Below are 27226 nucleotides of genomic sequence, written 5' to 3' on the forward strand. Positions count from 1 at the left end.
ATTTTAATTATCTTTTATCTATTTGAAGATATCACATAATTACTGTAAAATTAGCGGTATTTTAATTTCGCCGGGATGAGGCTTCTTAATATATATTTCTCGCTGCTCAAATTTACTCACCTGTGGGGTATATGTGTGTATGTGTAAATAAGCTCTTCTTTTTGAGTTATTCGAAAAATATACAAATAATAAAGAGAGACTTTACCAGAAATCAGAAAACTAAAAAATAAAATTAAAACCTGTTGCTTTAAGTATTTTTTCCTTTTAGCGAAATACGTTGTATATTCGCTGCACACAGGTTACATCAAGTAAGATAGAGCCTTTCTATTTCAAGTGTGCCCTCGGAAAAAAGTGAAACATTCTTCGGCCTCACCCCTGCCGACCTTCTACGGAGGAAACCTTCATTTTGATTTGGTGAAAGAATCCTGTCCGCATTCAACTATTGAAAAATCTCGGCCATAGCAACTTGTCCCTCCTCTTTCGAGGGAGATATGGGAAAACATTCATCGACAGCAATGCCAGCAGGGGCACACTTGAAATAGAAAGTCTCTAGCACCAGGTGAAGAAATAGTTTTAAATTAATTTTCCGGTTTTTGCCAATATTTCGGAACAAATTATTTTTTTCTAATCGGTTCAAAATTTCCGGAAATTTTGCATATCACAAGGAAGATATCTCTATAAAATATGTTTGATTTAACATATTAACTAAAATGATTCTAGACCCGTTATTTTAACGCTTCCTTGCTATCAAGCGGGAACTTCATAAGATTGCTTAAGATAATTTAAATGCGTCTATATTAATCTAACTAGAATTATATTTTAGTTTCTCTTGTAGCCATAATTCCACTCTATCATGGTGCTATTTTTGAAGTGTTTGGATGAGTGGTACACATAAATTTGTTGCCCGAAATTTCTCTAATCTAATACAAGAGACATAAGTACTCAGTAATCTTAACTGTAAACTAGTAAATATAAAATAGTGTTCATTTTAAAAGCATAATACAGTAAAATATTAGAAAATTTCAATTTTTCCCAAACTTTAAGGTTTTATCCAAGCTCGGTAAATAAAAAAAAAAAAAAAAAAAAAAAAAAATTACCCAAAATTTCCATTTTTTTTCAGGCCTTCACAACACTAGGCCCGGCCCCGTTCGAATTCAGCATACCAGCGAAAAACTGTTGCACGTGATGATACACTATCCCTAAATGCAGCAGACAAACGTTCAAGGCACTGTGATTCATTTATTTTTATTTTTTATTTATTTATTTATTTTTTCGTACAAAATCATTGCACGAAAAGCTCACTTTTCCAACTTCATGGCTGAAGCTCAACTAACGACAAAGCAGCAACTTGGAACACTGCTCTTCCTAACGAGTGGCATGATTGTGACTGGTAAAGGAGGGGAATTCCTTTCAAAGAAAAAATGTTTCACTTCCTGCGTTTCAGTTGTCCACATCTCCAAATTTTCCTAGTGTCCCTCGTTGATGAAAATTTCCTGTCAGACTGTGTTCACTCCATCACGTTACATTTTCCTCCATGTCGATGTTATCTTCTAGGACAGTAACGTATCTAGCCATCACACAATCCTATGCAATATAATATTGGTCAACTGGATTTCCCGCATCTTTCATGGCACCCAAACTGCTCAGATTCCACAACTCTACTGAGCACTTGTAGGATGCCTGGAGCATCATATACAGTCTCTCGAGATAACCACCAGCTTCATATTGGGGCTAAAGACAGAATCTCTCACACAACTTAATTGATCATATCGCGAAATACTATTGATATTTCATTCCTTCTCTTTCATGGTTGGATCGTTGTTGTACAGAAGGTGACACAAATTATTATTTTTTTTTTCGACTTGGAATAAAACGAAACTAAAACCGAACACAAAATTACCTTGCACACACTAATACCTTATTTCCTTCTTAAAAAAAAGAAAAATAAATAAATAAATAAATATACGTAATTTGAGAACAAATCGATTAAAAAAAAAAAAAAATGTTTAATACTTCGTCCACTTTCGAAGTGTACAGTTATCGATACCTGTTACGTATTACCTTCTAAGATAATAAACAAATAACAATAAAGAGTAATACTTTGCCAGATTGCGGCGAGTTTTCTTTCAGAACATGATTAACGATTAAAACTCTGTAAGAGCCTTAAAAAACTTCCACACCCTTTGGCACGAACGTTTTACAAGAAGACACATTTATTTCATCTTGCATTAGTATCTATACATTTGTTAGTATCTATAAATCATTTGAATTTCAACATTGTCTTATGCTCATTTTATGTGTCTCCGCAAACCTGGAACTAGTACTTTACTACTGGATCCCGAAAATATTCTCCTGTACTTTAAGATTTCAATTGATTGTACCTATATAGCCTTTCTACCAATTGTATTTAACCACAGAGACCTGTTATTTTCCATTACGATTATAGTAATATTGAACTGAATATAACTTTTTACTGCTGCTGTTAACCTAATGAATATAGGTAGTACGATCCACTTGTTCTCAACTATTTCTGAATTTCAGTTCTGTGGATTCCGAAATTCTAAATATTTCAAGCAGATATTTAGTTGTGTTCGTTAAACATACATACCTTGTGTCTATGTTTAAAATCAGACTGTTCCATTATCTCTTCAAAACTCTGGTTGTCTTCACTCGTATGCATCCCCAAATATTCATCAAGGCTTCTTTTGTTTTCTGAAACGATAAATTGTTCATAGTGAAATTTACATAATAAAATACTTCGATAAGAAATTAGCATCTATCACTCACTTCTCACACACATATAATATGTATCAAATATATAACCAGAAAATAGTAAAACTATTATCACACAATGCTCAAGAAAGTATTATATAGAATGAAACCTCTATTAACGAGCACCTCTATATACTATAGTGATTTTTTTTATTGTTCCGCTAAAACATATATGGGTTATTAGAAGACAGAACTCTTCTACGGACACAGAAAGTCTTCTTTGCCCCAACATTTCATAACGGACAGGAACTATTCTTAATTCATGTGCAGAACATAAAATACTTTCCGCAACTTAAAAATAAATCTGTGATATACTACAGATGGTAGTATAGGCTACTGTAATATTAAGCAGAAACTAGTGTTCACAAGATGTACACTTAAGGCAAGTATTGTAAAGCTATTCCCAAGAAATCCATAAATCGTTATGATTGGCGAGTTTTATCTATATTTTTAGTAATAATAATGCTGCATGTCCTTACTGCACCGCTTTTACTTACGTAGTCAGTATGCGAATTAAGAAACTTTTACAACAGAATGACATGTACCTGAGAAAAAAAATACCACAAATACATGCAGCATGTAGTACATACTAGTGGTGGGCACAAAAACCGGTTTTTCGGTTTTCGGTTTTTAGAAAAACCGAAACCGGTTTTTGAAAATTTTCAAAAAAACCGGTTCGGTTTTCTTCGAAACCGGTTATCGGGTTTCTTCAAAACCGGTTCGGTTTTCCACCTGATCCGGTTTCGGTTTTCTTCAAAACCGATTCCGTTTTTTTTTCAAAATTTGTTCTATTTCTGACCAGAATAGTGTGTCGTTGTTCTCCGGAAACCGAATCCATTTCCACAGAAATAGTTTTGTGTGTTTTCGAACAGTTTTCACCGAAACCAGTTTCGGTGAAAACCGAACCGGGTTTGGAGAAAACCGAAGTGTCGGTTTTTATAGAAACCGGTTTTCGGTTTTTATAAAACCGGTTTTGCCCATCCCTAGTACATACCCATACAAACACATTTTCCAGTGATATTTTTGTATTTTTACAAGAAGGCATTTCCTACCTCATCAGCTCCAACATCGAATACAGCATTTTGATATTAGCCTATAACTACATATTTGCTGCATGAGCTCTGAGTAATCTAGATTTGCGTAACTCCTCTGTAACCGACATCTCTCATTTAGGACTTAATAATCATGTCCACTATTCGGAGGGAGCCACTGTATTAGAGCTTTCGCTAAATACCTCATCAGATATAAAGGGGGGGGGGGGAGTAAGGAACAAGAGAAAGATTAAGAACATAAAAGAAGCAGCGCAGCTTCTAGTTGCGCGCCACATTGAAATGCAATTATGCAACAATTCTACCAGGGTGAAAGTGATGAAAGTTCAGTGAAGAAAGATAAAAAGTTATGGAACGAATGAATCATCGGTAAGGACACTCAAAGTAGAAGGAAAGATAAAATGAATGGACAAATTTATTGTGCGTTAAGGTAAAATAAAATAATACATTTGGAAAATGTAAATTGAATGAAAAACATAATTTAAATTAACAAAAATATGTATATTATGCAGTATAATTGCTTATTTTTATTACTTTTTATTATTACTGCATAATAAATAATCATAAAAATAAGTAATAATGAGATACGTACAAAATAAAACAGTGTACGAAAGACGGGGAAATAGAATTAATAAAGATCAAAGTAGAAACGTGGTAAGCTATGTGAGTGTCGTAAGAGAGGTATTGGCGGTTAAGACTGGGAATGGTTCATAAATGCATGGTAATTAAATGCTTACCTATTAATTTCTGCGGAACCTGAAAAATCTGGGGGAAGTATTTTACAAGCTACTTACGTGAAAGGTGTGATTTAATGTAGTGTTACGATAAGCTGTGTGTTCTGGGACACTGCAGGAGCACCAGTGATTGTCGATACAGCACGAAAGAGGCAATGTACGTATGTTATATACCTGGCAGAATGTTGAAAACCAGAGTAAGGTAAAATATAAGACAAGTTTTACATCTGGGCATTTCTTTGATGGGTACGGAATGTTTCAAAGAGCTAGTTTTCAAAATAAGGATATGAAGATTGAGACGCCTTTGGTACATCATTTTGAGGTAGGTTTGGAAAGCCGGGATCAACAAGGCTATCACAATATTTTGTTTTCGGTGGACTTTTTGCTCTGTGGAATTATTTGATTATTGAAGAGTGTTTTCATTCGGATAATGCCAACGAGTGAATCTTAATCAGGGTGTCTACTAAAATTCCAAAATGAAATTTCGTGACCTTTTTCTTTCCAAACCATAAAATTTAGTAACATTTTCAAGAGCAAATTTGGGTGCGAATTTTCATGCATGCGATAGAAGCGTGGTTTGATTGTGATTTGGTAGCATCTAAAGCCGACAAGAGGCATTTTTTGTGGTGAATTTTAACGTTTTATAGAACAAAATTTTCCCTTCTACACTTATATTTGCACAGATTAAAATAAATAAATAAATAAAAAAAAAAAAAAAAAAAAAAAAAAAATCGTGACCCAAAAGCTAAATTTCTTTACTTTCATGACCGTTTTCTGATTTCGTGACCGATAGACACTGTTAATGAAGTTAGTAAACGGACGATGACTACAACCGAATGACCAAAGCACAGAATAAGGAGTTTTTGTATGAGTGGTAGTTTTTCACGTGGAAATATTCCATACTGCTAGTTGATTCAAACGAAATCCTGAAGTCTGACATCCATATCAAGGAAGGTGACAGTATAACTGGAGAAGGACTATTAGTCTGAGCACTTGTTTAGAGACGGTAGAAATAGTTCCAAGTGCTGGTTGGCTGTGGATTCATACTAGGTAAATGTCTAGTAATTGAAGCTACAGGAAAGGTTGAGTGGTGATGGGCAGAGGAGAATTTGTTGTTTCGGGTACCCCACAATAAATTGTGTGTGGAAAAGCATGTAAAGTTGTTTTGGTTAGGACAAACTGTGCTTACTGTATTTAGTGAAAGCGATTATGGTGTTCTTTCTTAAATGCTGAGTGCAAATTTTTGTAACTAACAGTCGTTATAACACTGAAAATAGCTGGTTGTATATTCTTGTACATTTCCGAGTAATCTTTGGCATGTGTTGCCTTGTGAGCTTACTCCCCTATTTTTGTCTGTAGAAATCAAGGGACCTTTTTTGATTTTCTTTCCTCTTTCCCGAGCAGAAGAATTTCTCAGTCCTCACTTCGCGAGTATAATAGTGCTTGGATGAAAGTCGGAAAGAGGGGCTTTTCTGTGAAGGCCTACAGGGAGCTGTGACTAGCAGAAGTATTTATTGAACGTGAGTTTATTCTTGTATCCCCAACCAGCATAGTATTATAAGTAGGAGACCAGGGCAAAAGGCCCAAGTAGATGAGATGGGTTTCACCGAGATTTGAATGCTGTAGCTATTCTTGTTTAATTAAATGCGCTGAGCAGAGCAGTGAGTTTCTTGCCCACGGTATTATAAGCTGGAATGAAAAATAAGTAGACAGGCCCGTTTGATTATGTTGGGCTGAATAGTGGGGTACTTCTACGGTACTGTAAGCTGGAAAAGAAGCATAATAAATAATTAAAGGTCCTGGGATTCACGATCGCTTGAGTAACCTATGACTCACTACATTAGAACTAAACATTCAACGTTAAATTGTGGATGAAGGCAGCCTCAACAATTGTGACTGCCATTAATAGTTTGTTAGTTTTATTCTAAGTAGTATTTTAATTTTCCGTTTAGGCTCCGAGGCACATTAAAATAAATAAATAAAAGTATTATATATATATATATATATATATATATATATATATATAATCCTAACTATATATAAAACTACATGAACTGACATAGATTAAAAGGGTACTTCCGGTTGACGTGGAAAGTTGAAATTTGACAGGATTGTAGCTTTCCGGAACTAACCGACAGGAAAATTGCCAAAAGTTAATATTTTTAATTTTTAGAGGGTTTAAAGGGGGGATGAAGGATTTCCCCATGTTATTTAAGTGAGTCTTTTTCTGGACCTATAATCTCATATTTTAGGTACTTGGAATTATAATAAAAACTTCATATTCGGTATGATTGTACGTTTTCATTAGCATACCAAAGTAAATCAGTAAAAATAAAAATTTCTAACTTTATAGTGGTTTTATGGAAAACTGAAAAATCTTTCCTAGGTTATTTATACGGGACATCTTTTACACCCCAAAATTATTTACTTCCGTAGGGCTACTATGATTAAATTTGACATGATTGTAGCTTTTTGGGACTAACCGACAGAAAAATTCAGGAAATATTACGAGCAAATGCACGCAATTCACTGTTGATGCGAAGGTTGATACGTAAGATGCGAGGCCGTAGGCCGAGCATACGCGGAGGCCTGGGGGCTGAACCCCAGCTAGCCAAAGCTAGTATACTATATAAAAAGTAACATATCTTGCAATTTTGTTATTGGTTTATTTCTTTGTAATATTTTTGTTCACGTATTTCTGTGAGGCCGGATATGACACATGGAGATCACCTTCATTAGAGATGAGAATGTTTCGTTTAGCTCGGAAGAGTTTTCTTCGAAAGCAGTATTGATCGCCTATTTGAGTGATGTTTGCTTCAGTTTTGCTACTAACACAAACATAAACCAACAGTTGTTCAAAATTTTAAACATGTTTTAATTAAATCATTGAGGTGTTTGATGTCGATTATGGAAAATATATCAACAATAATGAGAAAAGAATATTTAATGTTAGGAAATAAGAGAATTGTTGCAACAATATTCCTCTATAACCATAGCAACATTTCATTCATTTCTTTCTACTTTCTTAATTTATCACATAGAACATTTTCTTCGAAATTTCCTTATTTCTTCATTATCACTATTTTTCTACACACACATTAGCATTCTCTATTTCACCTACTCTGTCCTTCTCTTTTTATTGTTTTAATATTAATTCTTTGGCAGAGTATCGCAGCAAAACCTTTGGGATTGAAAGAATACTAAGGCGCTTGCGTCGTGAAATACCAAGGAAATTTGTTAGAATTCTTCCCACTCTTCATCTCGTCATCATTCACTAGCAAGTTACTTGATGAAGTATTGCAGCAAAACCTTTGGCATTAAAGGAATTCCAAAGGGTTTGCTCAGTGAAATATCAAGGAATTCCAAAGGGTTTGCTCAGTGAAATATCAATGAATTTGCTACAATCTGGCTCTCCAACGTAAGATTGTATGATCCATATGATCTTACATCCCTCTCCAGTCAAAAGCAGGCCCTCACAGACGGTGGAGACCTTGACGAGGTTATGAGGCCTTAAACTAACATCTGCCTGCACCAACCTTCTAAATTTGTTTCCAACAATAAATAATAATTTGTCGTTTTCTTTTCAGGTGCACAAGGTGTCTACAGACGTTGTAAGCACATTATGAGTTATGGATATTACAAGAATTAAAGGTGACAAACTTATATTGAAAAGTGGAAGTATATACTAACTTGGAAGTTAGGATGTGAAATCAGAATTTCCTGAACAAGGTAAATACGCTAATATCTACTTCTGATTTTTGAAAGAAACAGAATATTAAACATCAACCCAGAAACATAAATCAGAAGACGACACTGACTTATTCAAAACATTTAACCCTTTTAGGATTTTTGGTAACTTTTGTTACCTTGGCGTAGTATCGTCTTTGACCGCTTATTTATGTTCTATAGCAGGTATTTAAGCCTTTTTTATTGGTCAAGTTAAGGATGGACCAAAGGGCACCCCAGATGCGTTTTGGAACTGGATGATCAACTTGGCGGCGCCAAGTGTGGGCGGAGGGGGGTGACTCTTTTATTTTTTCTTAAGGCAAATTTCAAAAATTTTTCACGCCTTCAGCTTTCGATATCAAATTGAAACTGCATACGGATTGTGAGTACCTTTGGGTATTTCTCAATTTTTATTTTGAAATCCCTACGTGTAACCGGGGCCGGGCCCGAGAGGCGCAAGCGTACCGAGGAGGTGATTTTTCTTAAGAAAAATTTCCGGTTTTTTCGGTTTAGGTGTAATATACGGACATGTGAATAGTACCGTTGGAAAGGGCTCGTTATACTAAAGAAAATGACATTTGAACCATGACTCTAGCCCAAATAGTAATGACGCAGTAAATTTTTATAATATGTTTATGTATATAGGACCTAAATTCACTTTCAACAATTTTTTTTCCGTCCTTTATTTTGCACACGTATTATGTACATAACAATTTTTAAAAAAATAAAATTCATATCCCTACGTGAACTCAGGCCCGGGCCAGAGGGGCAAACTGTTCTGGAGGATTTTCAAAAAAACATTCTGGGCTTTTCCCGAATTTTCCGGTTTAGGTGTATGAGTGATGCCGTTGGAGAGGGCTCTTTCTACTGAAGAAAAAGGCGTTTGAACCATGACTCTAGGTTAAATAGTAATGACTCAGTACATTTTTTTAGTATATATGAAAAATGGGTCACCTTCAGACTTTCAAAAATTTCTCCCGACCTCAGTTTTTAAGATATATGATTGAAATTTTGCACACGTATTATATACACAAGAACGTATTGTTTTAACAAAAATCATATCCCTACGTGAACCCAGGCTCGGGCCAGAGGGGCGCAAAGAGTTCGAAAATTATTTTTCGAAAATTCTCCCGGTTTTTCCCGTTTTTTGTGTATAATAGGAACAAGTGTGTGGTGCCGTTGAAACATAATCTATCCTTACAAAAAAAAAAAAAAAAAAAAAAAAAAAGTATGAACCATGATGCTATGATCAATAGTAAGGAAGCAGTAGCTGTTTGAGTGTAAAGTCTAAAATTTACCTCAAAAAGTGGAAATCCTATAAGGGTTAAAAGCTCCTGCAACATATTTATCCAGAATTTACAGTACCCTTAACCGCATAGAATGAAATATTTTCAAGATCTCACTTTCGGAATGGAGAAAAATTTAACTTCAGACATTCTCTTTAAATATAAGAATAGTAGTCCGAAAATGTGGCGATACATAAATTCAAAATAATAATAAAGAAACACAAATGAGCAAATCTGACAGTATATGGGACATGAATAAAAGATTTCCCCTGATCTACTTGTACTTAGTGTAGAATAATGAAATTTCACAGTTTTATTGAAATAAATCTCTCTAAGTTATGAAGAATATTTCATTTTTAACTCCCAATATCTTCTGTGTTACAGGCACCAAACTGAGCGAAAGTGTGAGTCCAATTGAATCCCGAGTGGTGTTCAAGTTTCTGAAATTGAGAGGCCGCACATCAAAGGAAACATTTGAGGACATAAAAGTGCCTTATGGAAAGGAAACCCCATCATACGATGTGAATCACTGGCATCTTCAAGTTCGTCAGGTTTCCGTAGAAACAGCTCCCACTACAGGCGACCTCAGTTCACCATTAATGAAAACACCATTGGACAAATGGAAGATACCATTGAGCAAAAGGAAGTTGCCATCTTGAAGGATAGCCGCTTATATATTCGCCAACTAGCTGAAGATGACAAGATAACTGAGGAGTATGTGGAAAAAATAATCCATGCGCATTTACAAATCTATGTCTGCCCAATGGGTTCTCTGACTACTGACACTTTTTCAAAATCACAAACGAGTCACTTTCTCCCAAGAACTTTTAACTACGAAAACCAGGAGGACTTTTTTGACAGATTAATAACTCAGGATGAAATGTGGATCTATCATTATGAACCAGAGATTAAGACTTAGTCAAAGCATTGGAACCATACTTAGTCACCAACTCCAAAGAAAGCCTGTATCTACAATCACTGGGCAAGATCATGCTGAAAAATTGTTTGGGACCAACATGAGGTAGTGATGATGGATTTCCTGGCAAGGGGTACCATAATTACAGGGACATGTATTCTTTACTGCTGCAGAAATTATGGGATTCTATTAAAATCAAAAGGCGTAGAATGCTGACCAAAGGTGTCCATATCCTTCAAGACAACGCTCCAGTTTAAACTCGTATGTTGCCCAGACAGAAGCATGATCTTGCAGGAATGAAATCCTTCCCCATTTTCCGTACTTCCCTGACCTTGCACCATCTGACTTTCATCTTCCTCATCATGAAGTCATTTTTGAAGGGAAAGCATTTCAAATACGATGAAACGTTGATTTCTGCGGTTGAGTAAGAATTCTGGAATAATCTGCGGACTTCTACAAACAAGGTTTCCACAAGTGCATAAAGCGATTGGAAGAGTATGTGGATATTGGAGAGAAGGACTAATGTCTGTACCAAAGTTCGTTTATCCCAGTCAACGGTAAGTGGATTAGAGAACATCTTTAATAAAGACCCCACGTATGTACAGGGTGGAGCAGGGAAACTCGAAAATTTCAATGGACGTAAACTGCATATATAAAGACAGGAAAAATGCATTTAAAGACGGAAATACACTACAGAGTATGCCATTTAAATTGGCATTAAGTATCGCAGTTACATGTGACTTTATTTGTCGACGGTAACATCGGAATGATACGTCCCATTTCAGAGTACGGAAACCTCTAAAATGCTCGGCATATCATGTTTCAAGGAATGGGAGCCATTTCTTTTTCAAGCCTCCGTCTCAGTTCAGCGATGGTTACAAGACATGTGCCTCCCACTTTGTCTTTGAGATACTCTAACAGGAAAACGCTGTGCTTACTGAGCTCAGGGAATCTCGGAGCCCATGGAGTATCACCGTTCTTGTCAAATGCTTTTAAAGTAAACACACCTTGCACATAACACCAATGTTCTGTTATTATTAAATAGCAAAGCCTTCTCAATGATGTCTCATCTGTTCCAAACAAATGTTGACGTTAGTCTTGATAACCCTAGATTGAAAACTTCTTATTTCCCTGCACCACCTTGTATTTGTAATAGGCTCATAGATATCGAGAAACAGGGGTGTTGTCTTGAAGTTCATCATCTGAAATTTAAGTGAATTTTTAAATCTCACCACAGATTATGAACCTCACTTCGATAGGAAATTCTGTCATGAGCTCAATGCTATACTTGTTTTAACTCTAATGTCGACTGCACACCTTTGGTGCATAGGGTCTTGGGTGCGTTTCACTATGAGAGAACATTGAAATTTGAACGCATTTTGGTGATTCGGGTTCCACACAACTAACCAAATCGATCGTAGTGAGGCTGTAATTTCCCTTCTTTTGTCGTAGGCAACGTACTTCCAAGTGATACTGATACTGACAAGGAGTGGAGAAATGTTAATGGCATAAGAGGAGAAATGTTAATGGCATAAGAGTGTAGCACGAGGGTATTTCAAGCTCTTTCAACTCGACAGAGCCCCACTAACCATGGTACCGTGAGGAAACTGCTTGGAAAATCCAAGCGAACAGTGGATGTAGCTAAAGAAACCCAAAACAGTGTAGGCATGGTCGAAGACAGCAATGTTCGGCTCCTTCAACACGAGTATCTCTCGTAGCATGCGTCGTTTAGCATAGGGATAAGGTGTTAGCCGAATGTTCATTATGCGCATAAGGTCTTGCATAATGACATCCATAAATACAATTAAAGTTCTGATTAAATGGCAGGTGTCAATCCTTATCCTTAGCACAATCTGCTAAGGAAAGACAAGAGACATACAAGAAAGAATCAAAATATAATTCAAGAAATATCCGGGGCACGGTGGCTTAGTGGCAGAGCGTCCCTTTCTGATGAAAGTAGTCCCTGGTTTAATCAGATCACTTAAGTTCGTGGTGCACAATATCCTGTCCACAGTTTTTCTAGGGTTCTCCTTTCTCCTCCCACATTCTTATTACACTAATTCATTTTACAATCATTCACTTTCACCATCTATCTTAGTCTAAAGAGTATAATCCTCACTATATATAAAACTACATTAACTGATATAAATTAAAAGGGTATTTCCGGTTGACGTGGAAAGTTGAAATTTGACATAATTGTAGCTTTCCGGAAGTAACCGTCAGGAAAATTGCCAAAAGTTAATATTTTTAAATTTTAGGGGCTTTAAAGGGGGGATGAAGAATTTCAATTCAGGAAATATGAAGAGCAAATGCAGGAAATTCACTGTTGATGCAAAGGTTAATACGTAAGAGATGCGAGGCCGTAGGCCGAGCAAACGCGGGGGACTGGGGCGGAGCGCCCAGCTAGCCAAAGGCTTATATATATAAGTGATTAATTATCTAGTGGACGTACAGTTTAAGTGGGCATCCAATTATGTGTTATGTTCCAATGCACTTGTATGGAAAATTGAACATGGGACTTCGTCCACAAAAGACATGTACACTAGCCACTAAAAAAGCGAAAGTGGAGGGGGCAGATTGAAGAGTTCTGTACATAGTTTCATATTGTAAATATTATTTTTCTGTCTGTATCAATATTTATTTCGATTGTGTTTGTTAGAATTTGAAGATTTGACCTGCAAGTTACAACAATTACTAAGAATTTTACTGTTTTGTTACAAGAGGGTTTATACGAGTATAACATGTGAATTCTTGATGGAGATGTTCATCATTTCGATAATCAAACGTATATGTATATTTAATAATGGATCTGAATAATTGTAACTTTATATATTTTAATAAAGTCAGTAACGGTGAAGTTATTGTTTACTGAAAATTCTAAATAATTAATTTCATACTTTTGCTTTGTACTTAACTTCTTTTTTTCTTATAGTCTGAAGTTTAGCAGAAGTTTTAGAAACAAGAGTGGCATGGGAACGGTTTCTTCCTTCCCTTGTCATGCTCTGGGACACATTGTGGGTTGGTCGGGAAGATGGCAGAACATATAAAACCGGTTCTTGCTTGGGAAGGAGGAATCACTCTCTTCCTGAAAACTGCGTTTTAAACATCTCCCAAAGAACCTTATTCAGCTTCGTCACCATAGTGAAGGGTCGCAGGGATGAATCAATACACTTTCTCTCGGACAGAATAAATAACCAGCTCTGAGGGAACACTAAATATCAAAATCAAATCTACTTTATTTTTTAGTTTAAATCGCATTATAAAAATTAGCTAAAAAATTATAATTTTTATATATATATAGTAGATTCCCATAATAATGGAACCTACTTTTATTTGGAAATGAAATCTTTGAATTTTACGTTCCCCGGTTATGCCGGTTAGGCTAAAGGAGACGGTGATGATGAGATATAAATGAAATGGTGGAATGAAGAAAGTGGATTCATATATTTTGATAAGATTGTTCTTGAGTGATGGACGTCTATTTTTATTTGTGTAAAATTTGATACAGTTCTTTTGAATGATAGATACAGTTTTGTCTATTTATTTGAATAATGATAATTATTCTTTTGGATTAATTTAGGGCAGGAGAAAATTGGATACAGAAATCTCACCTATAACTTAATTTGGTAGGTGATGGCGGTCCCTATACGACGAACCAGATAGATACTTTTTTCAAGAACTGTGTACTGAGTGAGAGGACGTTATTCTTATTTGCTTTTAACAATGCCTGGTTCATTAAATTGGCTAAATGACGCCAGCTATGGATTTTAATAACATTTGTCTCTAAATTGAGAGGACGCAACTTTTTTGTTTTTGTTTGTTTGTTTAGTTGGCTGAATGATGTCGACTCAGGAGATACTTCTTTAGATTATTTTTATTTTATACTTAGCTATCTAAATGATGTATAGCTGTGGATTTTCTTTAACCAACCGAGAATCGAATGAATCATCTTCTAGATTTGATTTCTTAATCCAGCAGAATAAGCTGCCGATTTAAAGGTTGGAGATAAATAGATATATATTCTTTACAACTTGGGATCGATTTAGTTCTCTCGGTGTGTAGTGTTTTTTTTTTTTTTTTTTTTTTTTTAAATCGTCTATTCAAGTAAGCTTACGGCAAAGACAGATCATTAGATTTACCTAGTTGGGTAGTTGGGGACAGAATGAATCCTTTTCAGGAATTGAAACTGACTGCTCTGTTAAATGAATGGATGGTTTGATAAGATTAATGACGATCTTAGTGTACATTACTTAAGAGAAGAACGCATCAAAGAATAATAAATACAAAGATATTTCTTACATTTAACTTCATAAATATATAATGTAGTTCCCGAGAAATAATGCAATTTCTACATTCTTTTTGTACGTGTATGATTCTTTGTACAGGTCTATTTTAGACGGCTATTAGGTTTATTCTTTCCCTGGATGATTCTGGGAAGGAGCTGAGCAAAATTGCTATTTACACTTAAGAGGAAAATATAACATTTATAATAAATATATTTTTTAATTAATTTTTTATCGACAAAGACGGTAAAAAAATAAAAAAAAAAACTGTTGAAATTATTCTAAGCAAACGCTTTCTAGGAACATGAAAGAGGAGAGGGTTGTTTGATTTGAATATAAATGTGCGATATTTTATCCTTGTTGAATTTTCATATGTATATTTTTCACATTATTATACTTTCTACTTACACAGCGTGGTCCGGAAGTAGACGTACAACTAATTGGTGTTTTCTGACGGTTTTAGGTTTTACCCACATTTGTCTGGTAACATTGCTTGGCATTGTTTGGCAATGGTATCAAAGGCACTATTGTGATACAGCAGGATGGAGCACCAGCGCACTTCGCCATTCACGGGCGCAATTACCTGAATCAGATGTTTCCAGCCCGCTGGATTGGAAGAGGTTGTGCATCTTCAGCAGCCTCCTTTGCCTGGCGTCCAAGAAGTCCCGATCTGACGACACCAGACAAATTCTCTCTGGGGTTTCATAAAGCAACAAGTAAGAAACCCTCGATATCACACAATGAAGGAATTTCGAACAGCTGTGGAATACGCCTTCACCCTCGTGACTCCGAAGTATCTCTGCAAAACATCTGCGAAAACTTGGCGCAGAATTCAGCTCTGTTACGATATGGATGATGATCATACCGATGTTTATGATTCTTAAGACTTCAAGGTAACTATGTACAGGCATTCTACCATAATTAGCACTATACTGTTGAAACTAAAGGGGGAGTACGCCCACTTCCGGACCATCCTGTATGTAACTTATTCTCGTCTTCCACTGCGCTTCTTACCTTTCGTTCCCTCTTTTTTACCGTCATCGGCTGTTTCTGTTTTGTCATTCCCTGAATTATCAGTCAAGTTCTCTTCTTCACCTTGTCGAGTATCGATTGGCGTTTCGAAAGTTGCTGGACTAGCATCTGAAAAAGGAAGATGAAAATGAAATTGTAAAGTGCACAAAACAAGCAACAAATGATGCAAGTAAATATAAATCATAAAGATGTGAAATGTATGGACTCCCCCTGACAAATAGTGATCAGGAGTATTAGTAGTGATCGCTCTAAGACAAACAAGAAAGAACTTATTTTTTATGACATCATATTAAAACAATGATTTCTTTTGAAAAAGACTTCTGAACAAATTAACCAATCAGAATACCTTCATCAATTAGCCATTCATCAACTATTCGTTAGCAAATCAACATAGAACTTTAAAAGATTTCCTTAAACCTTTAGCATAAAGTATTCGTCATAGCATGCGATCAAACAATATTATTACCTTCTGACCATCAACTGGAACCAGATTCAATCCTTTAAAGAACATTACAACTTTATTTTCTGTCATTTGTCCAGATTATGCGTTAACAAAAATTAACAGTTTGTATTGCGATAGAGACAAAATCAATTAAGACTAAGTATCACTGAATCTTATCGAGCAAAATATACAATCTTAACAAACTTTTATTTATAAAAACAATATATATGTTGTCATTGGCATGGCAAATTCTTAAAATTATCTCATGTAAAATAATGTTCAGATGCCTTACATCTCTCTGTTGGAGGCCTTGATCCTGAACTGTATTTTGTGTATAATTCACGTAGTTTCTGGATATCGTTCTTCTCAACAGCTTCTAAGTACTCATTTTGAGCCTTTAACTTCTCCAGGTCTGGGAAAAAGTCTCGCTGAATGATTTTTCCCATTTCCTGCAAATAGAAGAATATAATTCGTTAACTATTAACTTACAAAAATATTAACTAAAATCCACTAATGTCACGTAACTGATATGCAGAGATTATTTTAAATTCCTAAATGTATTCTGCTACGCTCTCTGCTCTTAATTTTAATTTGTCGAAAGCTTCGAGCACTTATGATGTTTTCTGGAGTCAGGTATGGACATAAGGGGACTGGTTTCTTAAGGTAACTTCTTCTCAGGGTATGTAAATGCGTATACTTTCCTCACCTTCACATCCGATTAAAGAAAAAACTCGAGAAAAACACTGATTCAGGATGAATTCAAATAAACAACACATTTAAATAATAAAACGATTTACTTTTATATGCGTTGTATTAATTAATTCACTGTTATATTTTCTTGTTATTACACTGGAAATATTTACAGGCAGAAAAATTCAGAATTAAATGAAGGTCAATTATTATTTTAGTAAAGAAAAGAGTAATAATGCAATCTTGGACACTTTAAACACAACTGAAATTAATACAGATGAGATCATACATTAGAAGATGAAAAATTCTATGTAACCATGAAAATTTATAAGGAGAAAGTGTGATTACAAATAGTGACTTTTAGTCTATTTTTATTAACTTGAATGACCTACATTAAGTAAAGTTTGTTTAATGAAATTCCACATATTTAGATGCTTTTGGTGTACATGGTGAGAAAACTGAATTGAAGGTGCACTGGTATATTTGAGGGAATATACATGTAATACACAGTAGCACGTTATACGAATTATAAACTACATTAGTCTTTTTACACACTTGTATATTAATGTATAATAAAGTAAAATAAAATATTTACCTTCGTACACTGCTATTTTTTAAATTTCCTCACCCCGTATTTCACGTCTTCTTCAAATTCACGTCCCTTGAAAAAAGTAACAGCCAAATGGTTATTGAGATATCGGGTGAGGAAACAAAAAAGCAATGCACGAACGTAAATATTTTATTTTACTTTATTATACACCAGTGTTTCATAACAACAACAACAAAAGTTCAACACTCACCTAAGCATCCAAGTAACAATTCAATCGCTAACTTTTCAACGCTTTCACCAGAAGTGCGTGTTTTAAATTACGTAGGTCTAAGAACTTCAGTTTTGATAAATCATCATCTCTGTAGAAATAACGGTTATAGGTTAGTGAATCATATCTGTTAAGTTTTCTTGCCTTATAACTTGTGCTCCCATTTCTTGTACCCAGGGTTTGCGAAAATAAATAAATTGGTAATTAAGCATATGACACACACACTAATAGTAATAATAATAATAATAATAATAATAATAATAATAATAATAATAATAATAATAATAATAATAATAATAATAATAATGATGATGATGATGTCACTTGAATAATGTTCCTTTTTATGTGTTTTTTACCCTATATTTCAAGTGGTTCTCGCAGACACTTTTCATTACTGTTTAGCTTTAATATATCCTTCTATGTAGGTTTTCATATAGATTTTGTAACTACAGTAGTGTGTACATACATACGCGTAATGTGGTTAGTGCATTAACGCCTAGTTAAAACTTGTTTCTTGTAATTTTTAGGAATCTTATCCTGTAATCTTCGGTTGAGTATAATTATGTATTACAACATGATGCATCTAACCACATTATACTATATATACACACTACTGTAGTTACAAAAGCTATGTGAAGATCTGTATAGAAGATAGTCTTACGCCTAAGCCCTGATGAAAAATGTCCGCAGGAAGCACTTGAAATCTAGGTTAAAAAACACACATGAAAGGAACATCATTCAAGTAAATTTTAAGTATTATTAAATAATAAAAATTAACTCGTCTAATACCACTTTAGTCCTGAATGCCGTTCAACTGTTTTTATCTCATCAATTAAATTTTCACAGAAGTTAATGTTTCATAAACAGTGAAAACAGTTACATATATGCCATTCAGAACTAAAATGGTGTTGACTGATTTAAAGTTTTCAGTACACAGTAGTGTAATATATACAAGTTTATTCATCATATGACTGTATATATATATATATATATATATATATATATATATATATATATATATATAAATGCGAAGAGAACACAGAGTATAAAACATGGAAACTCAGAAAGAATATTTACTAGCCCATCATTGTTTTTCGGTAAGAGAAGAAATTTAGTTATCAATCCTAAAGTCACTACTATCAAAGATGTAGTTTTTCAACTATTATTAAAACTGTAATTCTCCACGCAATGTAAGTTTTTTTTTTTCCTAAAAAAAGCACTGATTGAGAAAATTTATCGCTGAAACGTCTGCGATTGAATTGTTACTCAGACACTTAGGTGATGTCGAACTCTTATTATTATTACAATCCTTATTTTAAGGTGAGTTCTTAATTGGCCAAAATGTATTAAATAGGTTTATGTCAAATTTGAATACTGTCAACTCGTCTATATTTCAGGTAGTTTCCACATAAAGTTACGTCGAATTAAATTACAAACTAATTTTGGATTCCTGTAAGATCGGAACTGCGTATACGTCGTCATCATCATCTACATATAAGCTGTGTTTATGATCATGATTGGCGGCGGGATTTAATTTCAATTTCTCCGAATGTTAAAAAACAGAATAAGCAAGCTTCTAGCAAGGCTTGAAAAAGTATCATTTTCAAAATTTCTCATAAATTATGTGAACATTATTCACCTCCTCTAATAAAAAAATATGAAATTAAAATCACAATACAAATATATCCATGTTACGTTTCTTCCATTGTCTAGACGTATCATAAATTAAAGAAATAAATCCCACCCACAACTCTGTCTCCTACTCGAATGTCTTATCCCTCTCGTTGCCACAGTTTCCAGTATATTATGAAACCCAATAAGACTTGATTTCGAAGAAAGAAAAAAAAAACTGTTGGATTTTCCTGGAGACCTTTATTTCAATGCTCTAAACATATCCTGGAAAGTACTCTTAATTTGAGCTGTGCAGTTTTTAAGGCAAAGAGAAGGGATACCTTTTCTTGCAATTATCTCGAAAATTATAAATTTTTCGAAGAAAATAGTTCATGATGAAAACTGTAGCTTATAAAATTCTACACAAAAAAGGTTCTTAGACTTTTTTTTTTTTTTTTTTCAAAGATATAGACTGAATTATGTCTGAGTAGAGACAGAGTGAGGCTTTTACCTTGAGACTGCAAAATATCTAAAAAAAAACTTTGGACGGAAAAACATTTGAAATAAAATGTTAATGTGTTGGAGGAGGAATCTGACCTGTGATAAAATTAGCCCTCTCCAGCTCTCACTGGGAGTGACCTGTGGGGTAACTTCGGGAACTTAAAGAGAATTCCTTTTTTTTTTTTTACTGCAGATTCGGATTTTACGAGGAAAAATAAGTAACTTTTATTCGAAAGATTTTTCTCGATTCGTGATAGATAATGTTGTAATCAGCAAAAACTAGTTGCACTAAGGTTTCTTCAATTGGGAGCCTCTATGTTTGATTCCACAATAAATCAGTAATGAAAGAGATCACTTTTTTTTTTTGACATTTTCTCGACTTGGTAGGTGGCGTGAAAGCTGGCTCTGCATTCGGTGTGAATTCAGATGTCTCTCTCTTGGCAGTGTAATCAGGTGCAGAGTGCGGTAGTGATCGTAGTTGGCTACCAAGCATTTTATCGGTTGCATCTCTCCGTAGTTCAAACAGATAGTACATTAGAGGCTTACTGGAGATATTTTTTATTTGACACTCACTTATTTAATTGAGAAAATGATCTAATTGCTCTAGAGGTTTCTTTATGAGTAGTTTCATTCATTTATGTTGTATTAGTTTTGAAGTATATGTTATTTCACATTTTGAGTGCTACTTACACCTACATTCAGTTGGATACTTTTTACTACATTCGTTGACCTGTTTAACTTATTTTGTACTGTGTTCATTTCTTGTTTCTGAACTAGTTTTCCTAGTTTCGTTATATTCTGTATTGTCATCACTCCACAAGTATGGATTATCTGCTCGTGTAAGATAAAATTGAAAAGATTCTGATTTATTGACAATCTGACAGGATCTTACATTATAAGATTTCTTTAAGTGGGTTTTCCTAAAAGATAGTTTACCAGGTGACTAAAAAACTCGTGATGGAGCGAATTACTCTGTACACACTTTTAGGCCGGCTACACCTTGACCAGAGGACAGGACAGCCGAGGCGATATTTAGAGCTGTGAGCAATACAGCAAAGGCTCGTACTGCACATTCACTCGAACAGGTCCAAGACAAAGGCCTCTCTAGTGTAGTGATTGATACACACGGTCCACTCCCCCTCCCCAGCCTCTACTGTCTCCCTCTGCCTCAGCTTGGTTGTCCTGAATCTGGTCAATGTGCAACACTGGCAGGGTTTGAAAAAACCCAACCCACCTGGGTCCATAGGAGTTTTTTCGGGTTTAATTGTTTTTTTTCCAAATATTTCAATGCCTTTGGGGTAAAAGTGTTAAAATGTGATTTATATTTAAAGACTGTTATTGTCACAACCTGCAACAATTCTCTATTCACTGCTGTTTTGAAAAGATGACAGCCATTTTGAAATTTCTCACTGGATCACCGAGAAAATCTATACAGCAAATCTAGAATGTCTCGTGCTTCTATCCTCAAAATTTCAACTTAAAAGTCCGAAAATTGCACACAGTAGCGCGGATATCCGCTATTAAAAAAAAAAAAACCGCCATTTTGAAATTTTACGTTGGATCGCCGCCAAAATATATACAGCTAGGAGTGTCTCGTGCTTCTACTCTGAAAATTTCAACTTAAAAGACTAAAAATCAGCGTGGATACCCGCTATTTTGATTTTAAAAAAAAGTCGCCATTTTGAAATTTTACGTATGCCGCCAAAATCTATACAGGAAATTTACAGAGCTCCTTCGTGGCTAAACGGTTGGCGTACGCGCCTTTGGCGTGGAAGACCCGGGTTCGACTCCCGGAGGGAGCTCATGTGGTTCGGATTCCACGTTAATCAGTAGGTCCCGTCTCATATAACCTTGCTGCTGAAAGGGACGTTAAACTCAAAATCAAATCAAACACGAAATTTACAGTGTCTCGTGTTTGTTCCCCGAAAATTTAAACTTAAAAGACCGAAAGTTGTACCCTGTAGCGTGTGTAGTAAAATCAGCGTCTCCTTTAGCCTAGCCGGCATAACTGTGGAACGTAAAACTCAAAAATTTCATTTTTCATTTTTCAGTAACGGCAGACAAACGAACAAATGTAAATCGAGCCATCCCAGGAGCCTCAGTGACGTTCGCCAAATATGAATACCAACACGTATTAATTTAAAACAACGATATAATTCATGATTTATAAAATAAATGTTTCAAAATGTCTTATATGAAATAAATATTTTCCAGCGTAAAATTAATGGTCTTATTGTTGAAGTTCACTTCCGATACTTTGTGCGTTTAATCACGGGAATTTCCCGAGCACTTGTTGCAAGACTGTTCTTTCCAGAAAATTAATTTTAAAAAATTAACAAAGATATAATTCATATTTTATAAAGTAAATGTTTCAAAATGTGTTAAATGGAATTTAATGTCTTTCAGCGTAAAATAAATAGTTTTATTGTTGAAGTATTCACTTCCGATGCTTTATACGTTCAATTGCGGGAATTTCCCCCGAGCACTTCTTCCACGAAGGGTTTTTCTCAAAAATGTAGCTTTCTTTACTGTACATCGAAACTCCCAGTACTACGGAAGTTTGAATTTAGCACTTGAAATAGTATGCGTTACGTAGTCTTCGGAACTGAGACCACTTGGGCAAACCCTGGACACTGGTCTTAAGTTGTGTATAATCCTTCGAAGTGCAAATCAATAAATGCATGGAAGTTGGAGGTAGTCAATTTATGCACTCACTGTAACCTGAAAATGAGAGACACAGGAAGTACTGAAAACAAGCATCCATATACTGAGATAACGCCACATCAACTTTTGATCAACTGTGAGATATGACTGAATAAAACTTCCTATTGAAAGAATGAAACCAAACTACGTATTCCTGAACGGAACGCCATCTATCACAAGCCATGAAAAAGTATAAGACAAAAGATTGATACTCTTTACCTGAGATATGTTCTGGAATGAAACGTGGGGTTTCCAATTGAAATAAATCTTCGTGAAACGAATTTTCACTGATTACAGCGCCATGTATCACGAATCGAGAAGAAATGTTTCAAATAGAATTTACTTATTTTTCCTCGCAGAATTCAGATCTGCAATAAAAATATGGATTCCCACTTGAGTTTTCAAAGTTATCCCTCTCTCAAGACGGGTGGGAGTGGGTTAATTTTTATTACAGATAAATTTCCTCTTGTCAAATATTAACTTTTTATATCAAACTTTTTTTTTTTTTTTTTTTTTTTTAGGTCCAATGCTTATTTTCCCAGATATTCTGCAGTCTCAGGTTCAAAATTTCATCCTATTTTTGTTCAGTCTATATCTTTGGAGAGATTGATTCAAAAAAACACTAAGAACCTTTCTTGTGTAGAATTTTAAAAGCTACGAATTTCCTCACAAATATTTTCTTCAAAAAATGTATAAATTTCGAGTTAATAGGAAGAAACTAAATTCCCCCCTTTTCTTTCTTTTCTTTTTTTTTTGGGGGGGGGGCACTTTCCACGATATGTTTAAAGTATTAAAATCAAACTGTTAACGGGATAAGGTTTCAAATCTATCAGTAGTAACTTTGTATCCTAGTGTTTCTGTTGTTAACTTTACATTACACGCTCCAGTTGGCATCCTTACGCAGAGAAGAAAAGCAAGACTGATTTCGAAGTGTAAAGATAGATGCCGTTAGATAAGATAGAATTGGATCATTACAGATAAAACATGTTTGGTGAAACTGTGTGAAAAAGACCATCAAAATGTGCTAGATGGTTACTGCTAGATAGCACTCCATCTAATCCGCGTCAAGGAAGTGCGAAGCAGGACGGTGTAAAGTTAACCCATTTCTTATCTCTAAACATTAGATCTGCAAAACTATAGCGATTACCATGTGAATGTAAAATCTCAAGTGAAATATACGTCATTAGGAGAAAGTTAAAAAAAGAGCATTAAAAAGGAAAAATTTACATCCACTACTGCTGTGCATCCGTATTAAAAATCGAAATATACATGAGCGTAAGAAAATTTACTGTGTCGAATGCACCGGGACCATATTCACACTGTCACAAAGAAAAATGAGTTCGCGTTAAATGTAAGCAAGAAAACGGTATGCACCAATCCTAACCTTATACCATGAAGAGTACAGTACTTCAAATGGCTTTAATGCACATTTTAACAACTTGAGGCCAGATTTGTTTTCAGTCCAAAATCATACAATACTGGTGTTGAATTCTGTTAAATCTCACCACGATTACTTATGTCACTGTAAACCAAACAGAACTAAACTTAAACGTATCTGAACAAACCTATACTAATAGGTATGTAACATCAAGTGTTTCCTTGTATTATCCTCGTTTGGGCGCATGCGCTTCATCGTTGACGCGCCTACTCCTATGCTACAGAAGGGTCCCCCATGCTGCTCTCATGCTTTGACTCGGATGGCATTTTCGCTTTTAGTGGGGATCTAGCACAAGTCGGTTTGTTTCCTGCACAATCGTGTGAATGGTATACGTTCGTACGCGCATTTATACTCACATGGAAAAGTCTTAGTGAAGTGAATCTGCACACCCTAAGAAACAACTAAGGACATTTATTCCGAAGTTGGTCTTCTGCCTGGTCTTTGACAGAAAACGTAATAACAGCCAGGAAAATTTTAAAATCATTAATTTTTAAGACTGCCTTAAAAGGGTATAATACAGTAGGGTAGGGTAGAGGATAAATAGGATAGGATTAGGGAATTTTGGACCCAATTGGTCGAAATTAATAGTGTGTAATTTTTCGTCTCTGCATAAGGACATCAAGTACAACGTCTCTGTACACCAGCAGCCATGTTCGGAATACAAATGCTCGTTACTTCCCGACAATCCAACCAGGCGGTAACCTTGTGCGAAGTAGATCTCTTCGCTTGCCAAATAGTTTCATGTTTATATCCGCTTATAAGAAAAATAAATACAACTTCCGCTTTACTTACATATTATCAAGCAGACAAACGAGCAAATTATCCCTTTCTTCCCGGTAAATTTTCATGCTACAAACGGACGACCAACTTTGGAACTTAACCCCTACTTGGCGCAAGGTAACCGAACAGTTGCATTGTGGGAAAGAAAAGAGCATTTATGTTATCAACATGGTGAATGTACAAGGGCAATGAACTAGCAGTTTTAACATTTGTGAAGCAATACGTTGATAACGAGCAAAATCTTTTAAAAGTTTGTGAAGAGCACGGATTAATGAACCTAATACCAAATTGCAGAAAGTGTGGAAAGGAGATAACAGCGAAGAAACGTGACGAAAGCGGACGCCAAACTTCGGAATAAATGCCCCAAGTAGTTCCCTTCGCTCGCCGAATAGTCCCATGTTTATAACCGCTTATATATAACAAATAAACAGATTTTTCTAGACTCTTATATATTATCAAGCACACAAACGATCAAATTATCCATATCTTTCCTGTAAATTTTAAAAATTTCGCTGGAAATGGACGCCCAACTTTGGAATTTAACCCTAAAGATACATAGTATGTGGTAGCAGGAGTAGGAATAGGTGTAGTAGTAAGATTGATTTTGAGTTTATCGTTTCTTTCAGCAGCGAGGCTATACGAGACGGGACCTACGGGACGGTTAACGTGGAATCCGAACATGAGCTCCCGCCGCGAATCGAACCCGGGTCTCCCGTCAAAGGCGCGTACGCTAACCGCAGTAGTAGTAGAAGTTAGTAGTAATAGTAGTAAAATGAAATGAATGAAATGGTGGTATGAAGAAAGTGGGAGGAAACAGGAGAACCCCAAGAAAACCCACGAGCATGGTATTTGTCCACCACAGTCCACCCGGCGCAAGCTGGAAACGAACCAGGGACCCCAAGCACCGGAGGTGAACGCTCTACCACTGAGCCACCGCGCCTCCTTTAGTAGTAAGAGAAAGAGTAGGTGTCGTAATAGTGGCATTAGAAGAAACGGGTTAGAAGCCCCGCAGGGGTTCATTGGGTTCTGTTCTCGACATAAAATGGGGAAATCACAGACTTTTCAAAAGTTTATGGCAGCTTATTGATGATTACGTGCATTTCAGATTCGACTTTAATTTCTATATTTTCACGTAAATACGCATCTCAAGAGGTAAGTGCACACCATATTTCCATTACTTATACACTACTTTATTAAAATATTCTTAGAAATTCTATAAATCTATGGATCCGTATAGTAAAACTGAACCCCTAAACCTACCTAGCCTGGCAATTGTTAACGGAACTTAGGCCCAAAACTGTCAAAAATGTAGATAATGTAGTACCAAGAGAAACTACGGCATCTTAATACTTACCTGTATATATGAATCCTCATCCAATACTTTCTTTTCGTGCTTGAAACGCTTCGGCGCTGGTAATCCAGGCTGCTTGAAGATGTCAACATCGTTCGCTTTATGAGCGATTAAGGCACCTTCACCAGCCTTTGGGGTAGTAAGTTCTTTCGACATGCTGTCTTTACATATTACGAATACTATACGAAATGTGATTTCCATCAGAAGATACATTCATTGTTAATGGTGAAATCTTTCATTTAAGCACTTACACTAATATTCGTAATTTGTAATTAATATCTATATAGACATTAACTCAAATTAACCAACATGTGTATACTTCATATACTTTTATACGTATAACATATTTTAAAGGGAACAGACAACAGAAATTCTATTACACCACCGTCACTCATGAAATCAACAATACACTGTGCATCAGTGTTACCAGCAGTGTGTAATTTTATTTCCATCGAGCTATGGATAAAGGTTGCAAAATAAAGGAAATTTAGGTGAAACGATACTAAAATAATAAAAATTTGGTTGAACTACAATGCCCGCAACAGTTGGTATTCTTACGCAAACAGAAGAAATTACACTCGATTTAACGTGATATCTCATATTATGGGAGCATACTTATATTAATTAAATATGAACGTCTCTTAACAGGAATTGTTCTTTTACAGCTTAGATAGTATTTCTTAACGAAGCAGTTGCAATGATAGATGCAGATTTACTTTAGGAGGGTGAGTTATAAAGCATGAAGCAACTTAAAAACACAAATCATTTTATACTAGGCAGGGGCGGATTCAGGACCGACTTCTGGGGGAACGGTGGGTTGTCATACTGCTACTTTTAAGGGCTCCAAAATCTGGGATGGGTTTTATTTATATATATAAAATAAAATAGTTTCCTCTTCTGGGGGGGGGGGGCGATCGCCCCGATCGCCCTCCTGGTACTAGGTGCAGCTAATATGCATTCTTGCTATTTAACCGAGTCGGAGCAGGAACACAGCCGGAGGTCCTGATCAATAGTGTAGGGGTTCATCTGTAGGAAGCAGATGGGTCAGCGAGGCTGAGTATGCGCGTAAACTTTATGTGACAACGCAACTAATT

The 27226-nt window shown here is 35.4% G+C and overlaps 1 protein-coding gene across 1 annotated transcript in view; it reads right to left on the reverse strand.

Annotated features, from left to right (window-relative positions):
- Positions 1-26545, reverse strand: part of Es2 (ess-2 splicing factor homolog) — a 60019-nt gene extending 33474 nt beyond the window's left edge. The window contains exons 1-4 of the mRNA XM_081768885.1: positions 26136-26545; positions 16533-16689; positions 15781-15906; positions 2609-2712 (exon numbers count right to left, since the gene is read on the reverse strand). Coding sequence (XP_081625011.1) covers positions 2609-2712; positions 15781-15906; positions 16533-16689; positions 26136-26345 — 597 coding nt within the window. The 5' untranslated portion in view covers positions 26346-26545. The remainder of the gene's footprint in view (positions 1-2608; positions 2713-15780; positions 15907-16532; positions 16690-26135) is intronic.
- Positions 26546-27226: the final 681 nt, after the last annotated feature.

Source organism: Thermobia domestica, chromosome 8, assembly GCF_964235325.1.
Source record: "Thermobia domestica chromosome 8, izTheDome1.hap1.1, whole genome shotgun sequence".
Taxonomy (NCBI): Eukaryota; Metazoa; Arthropoda; class Insecta; order Zygentoma; family Lepismatidae; genus Thermobia; species Thermobia domestica.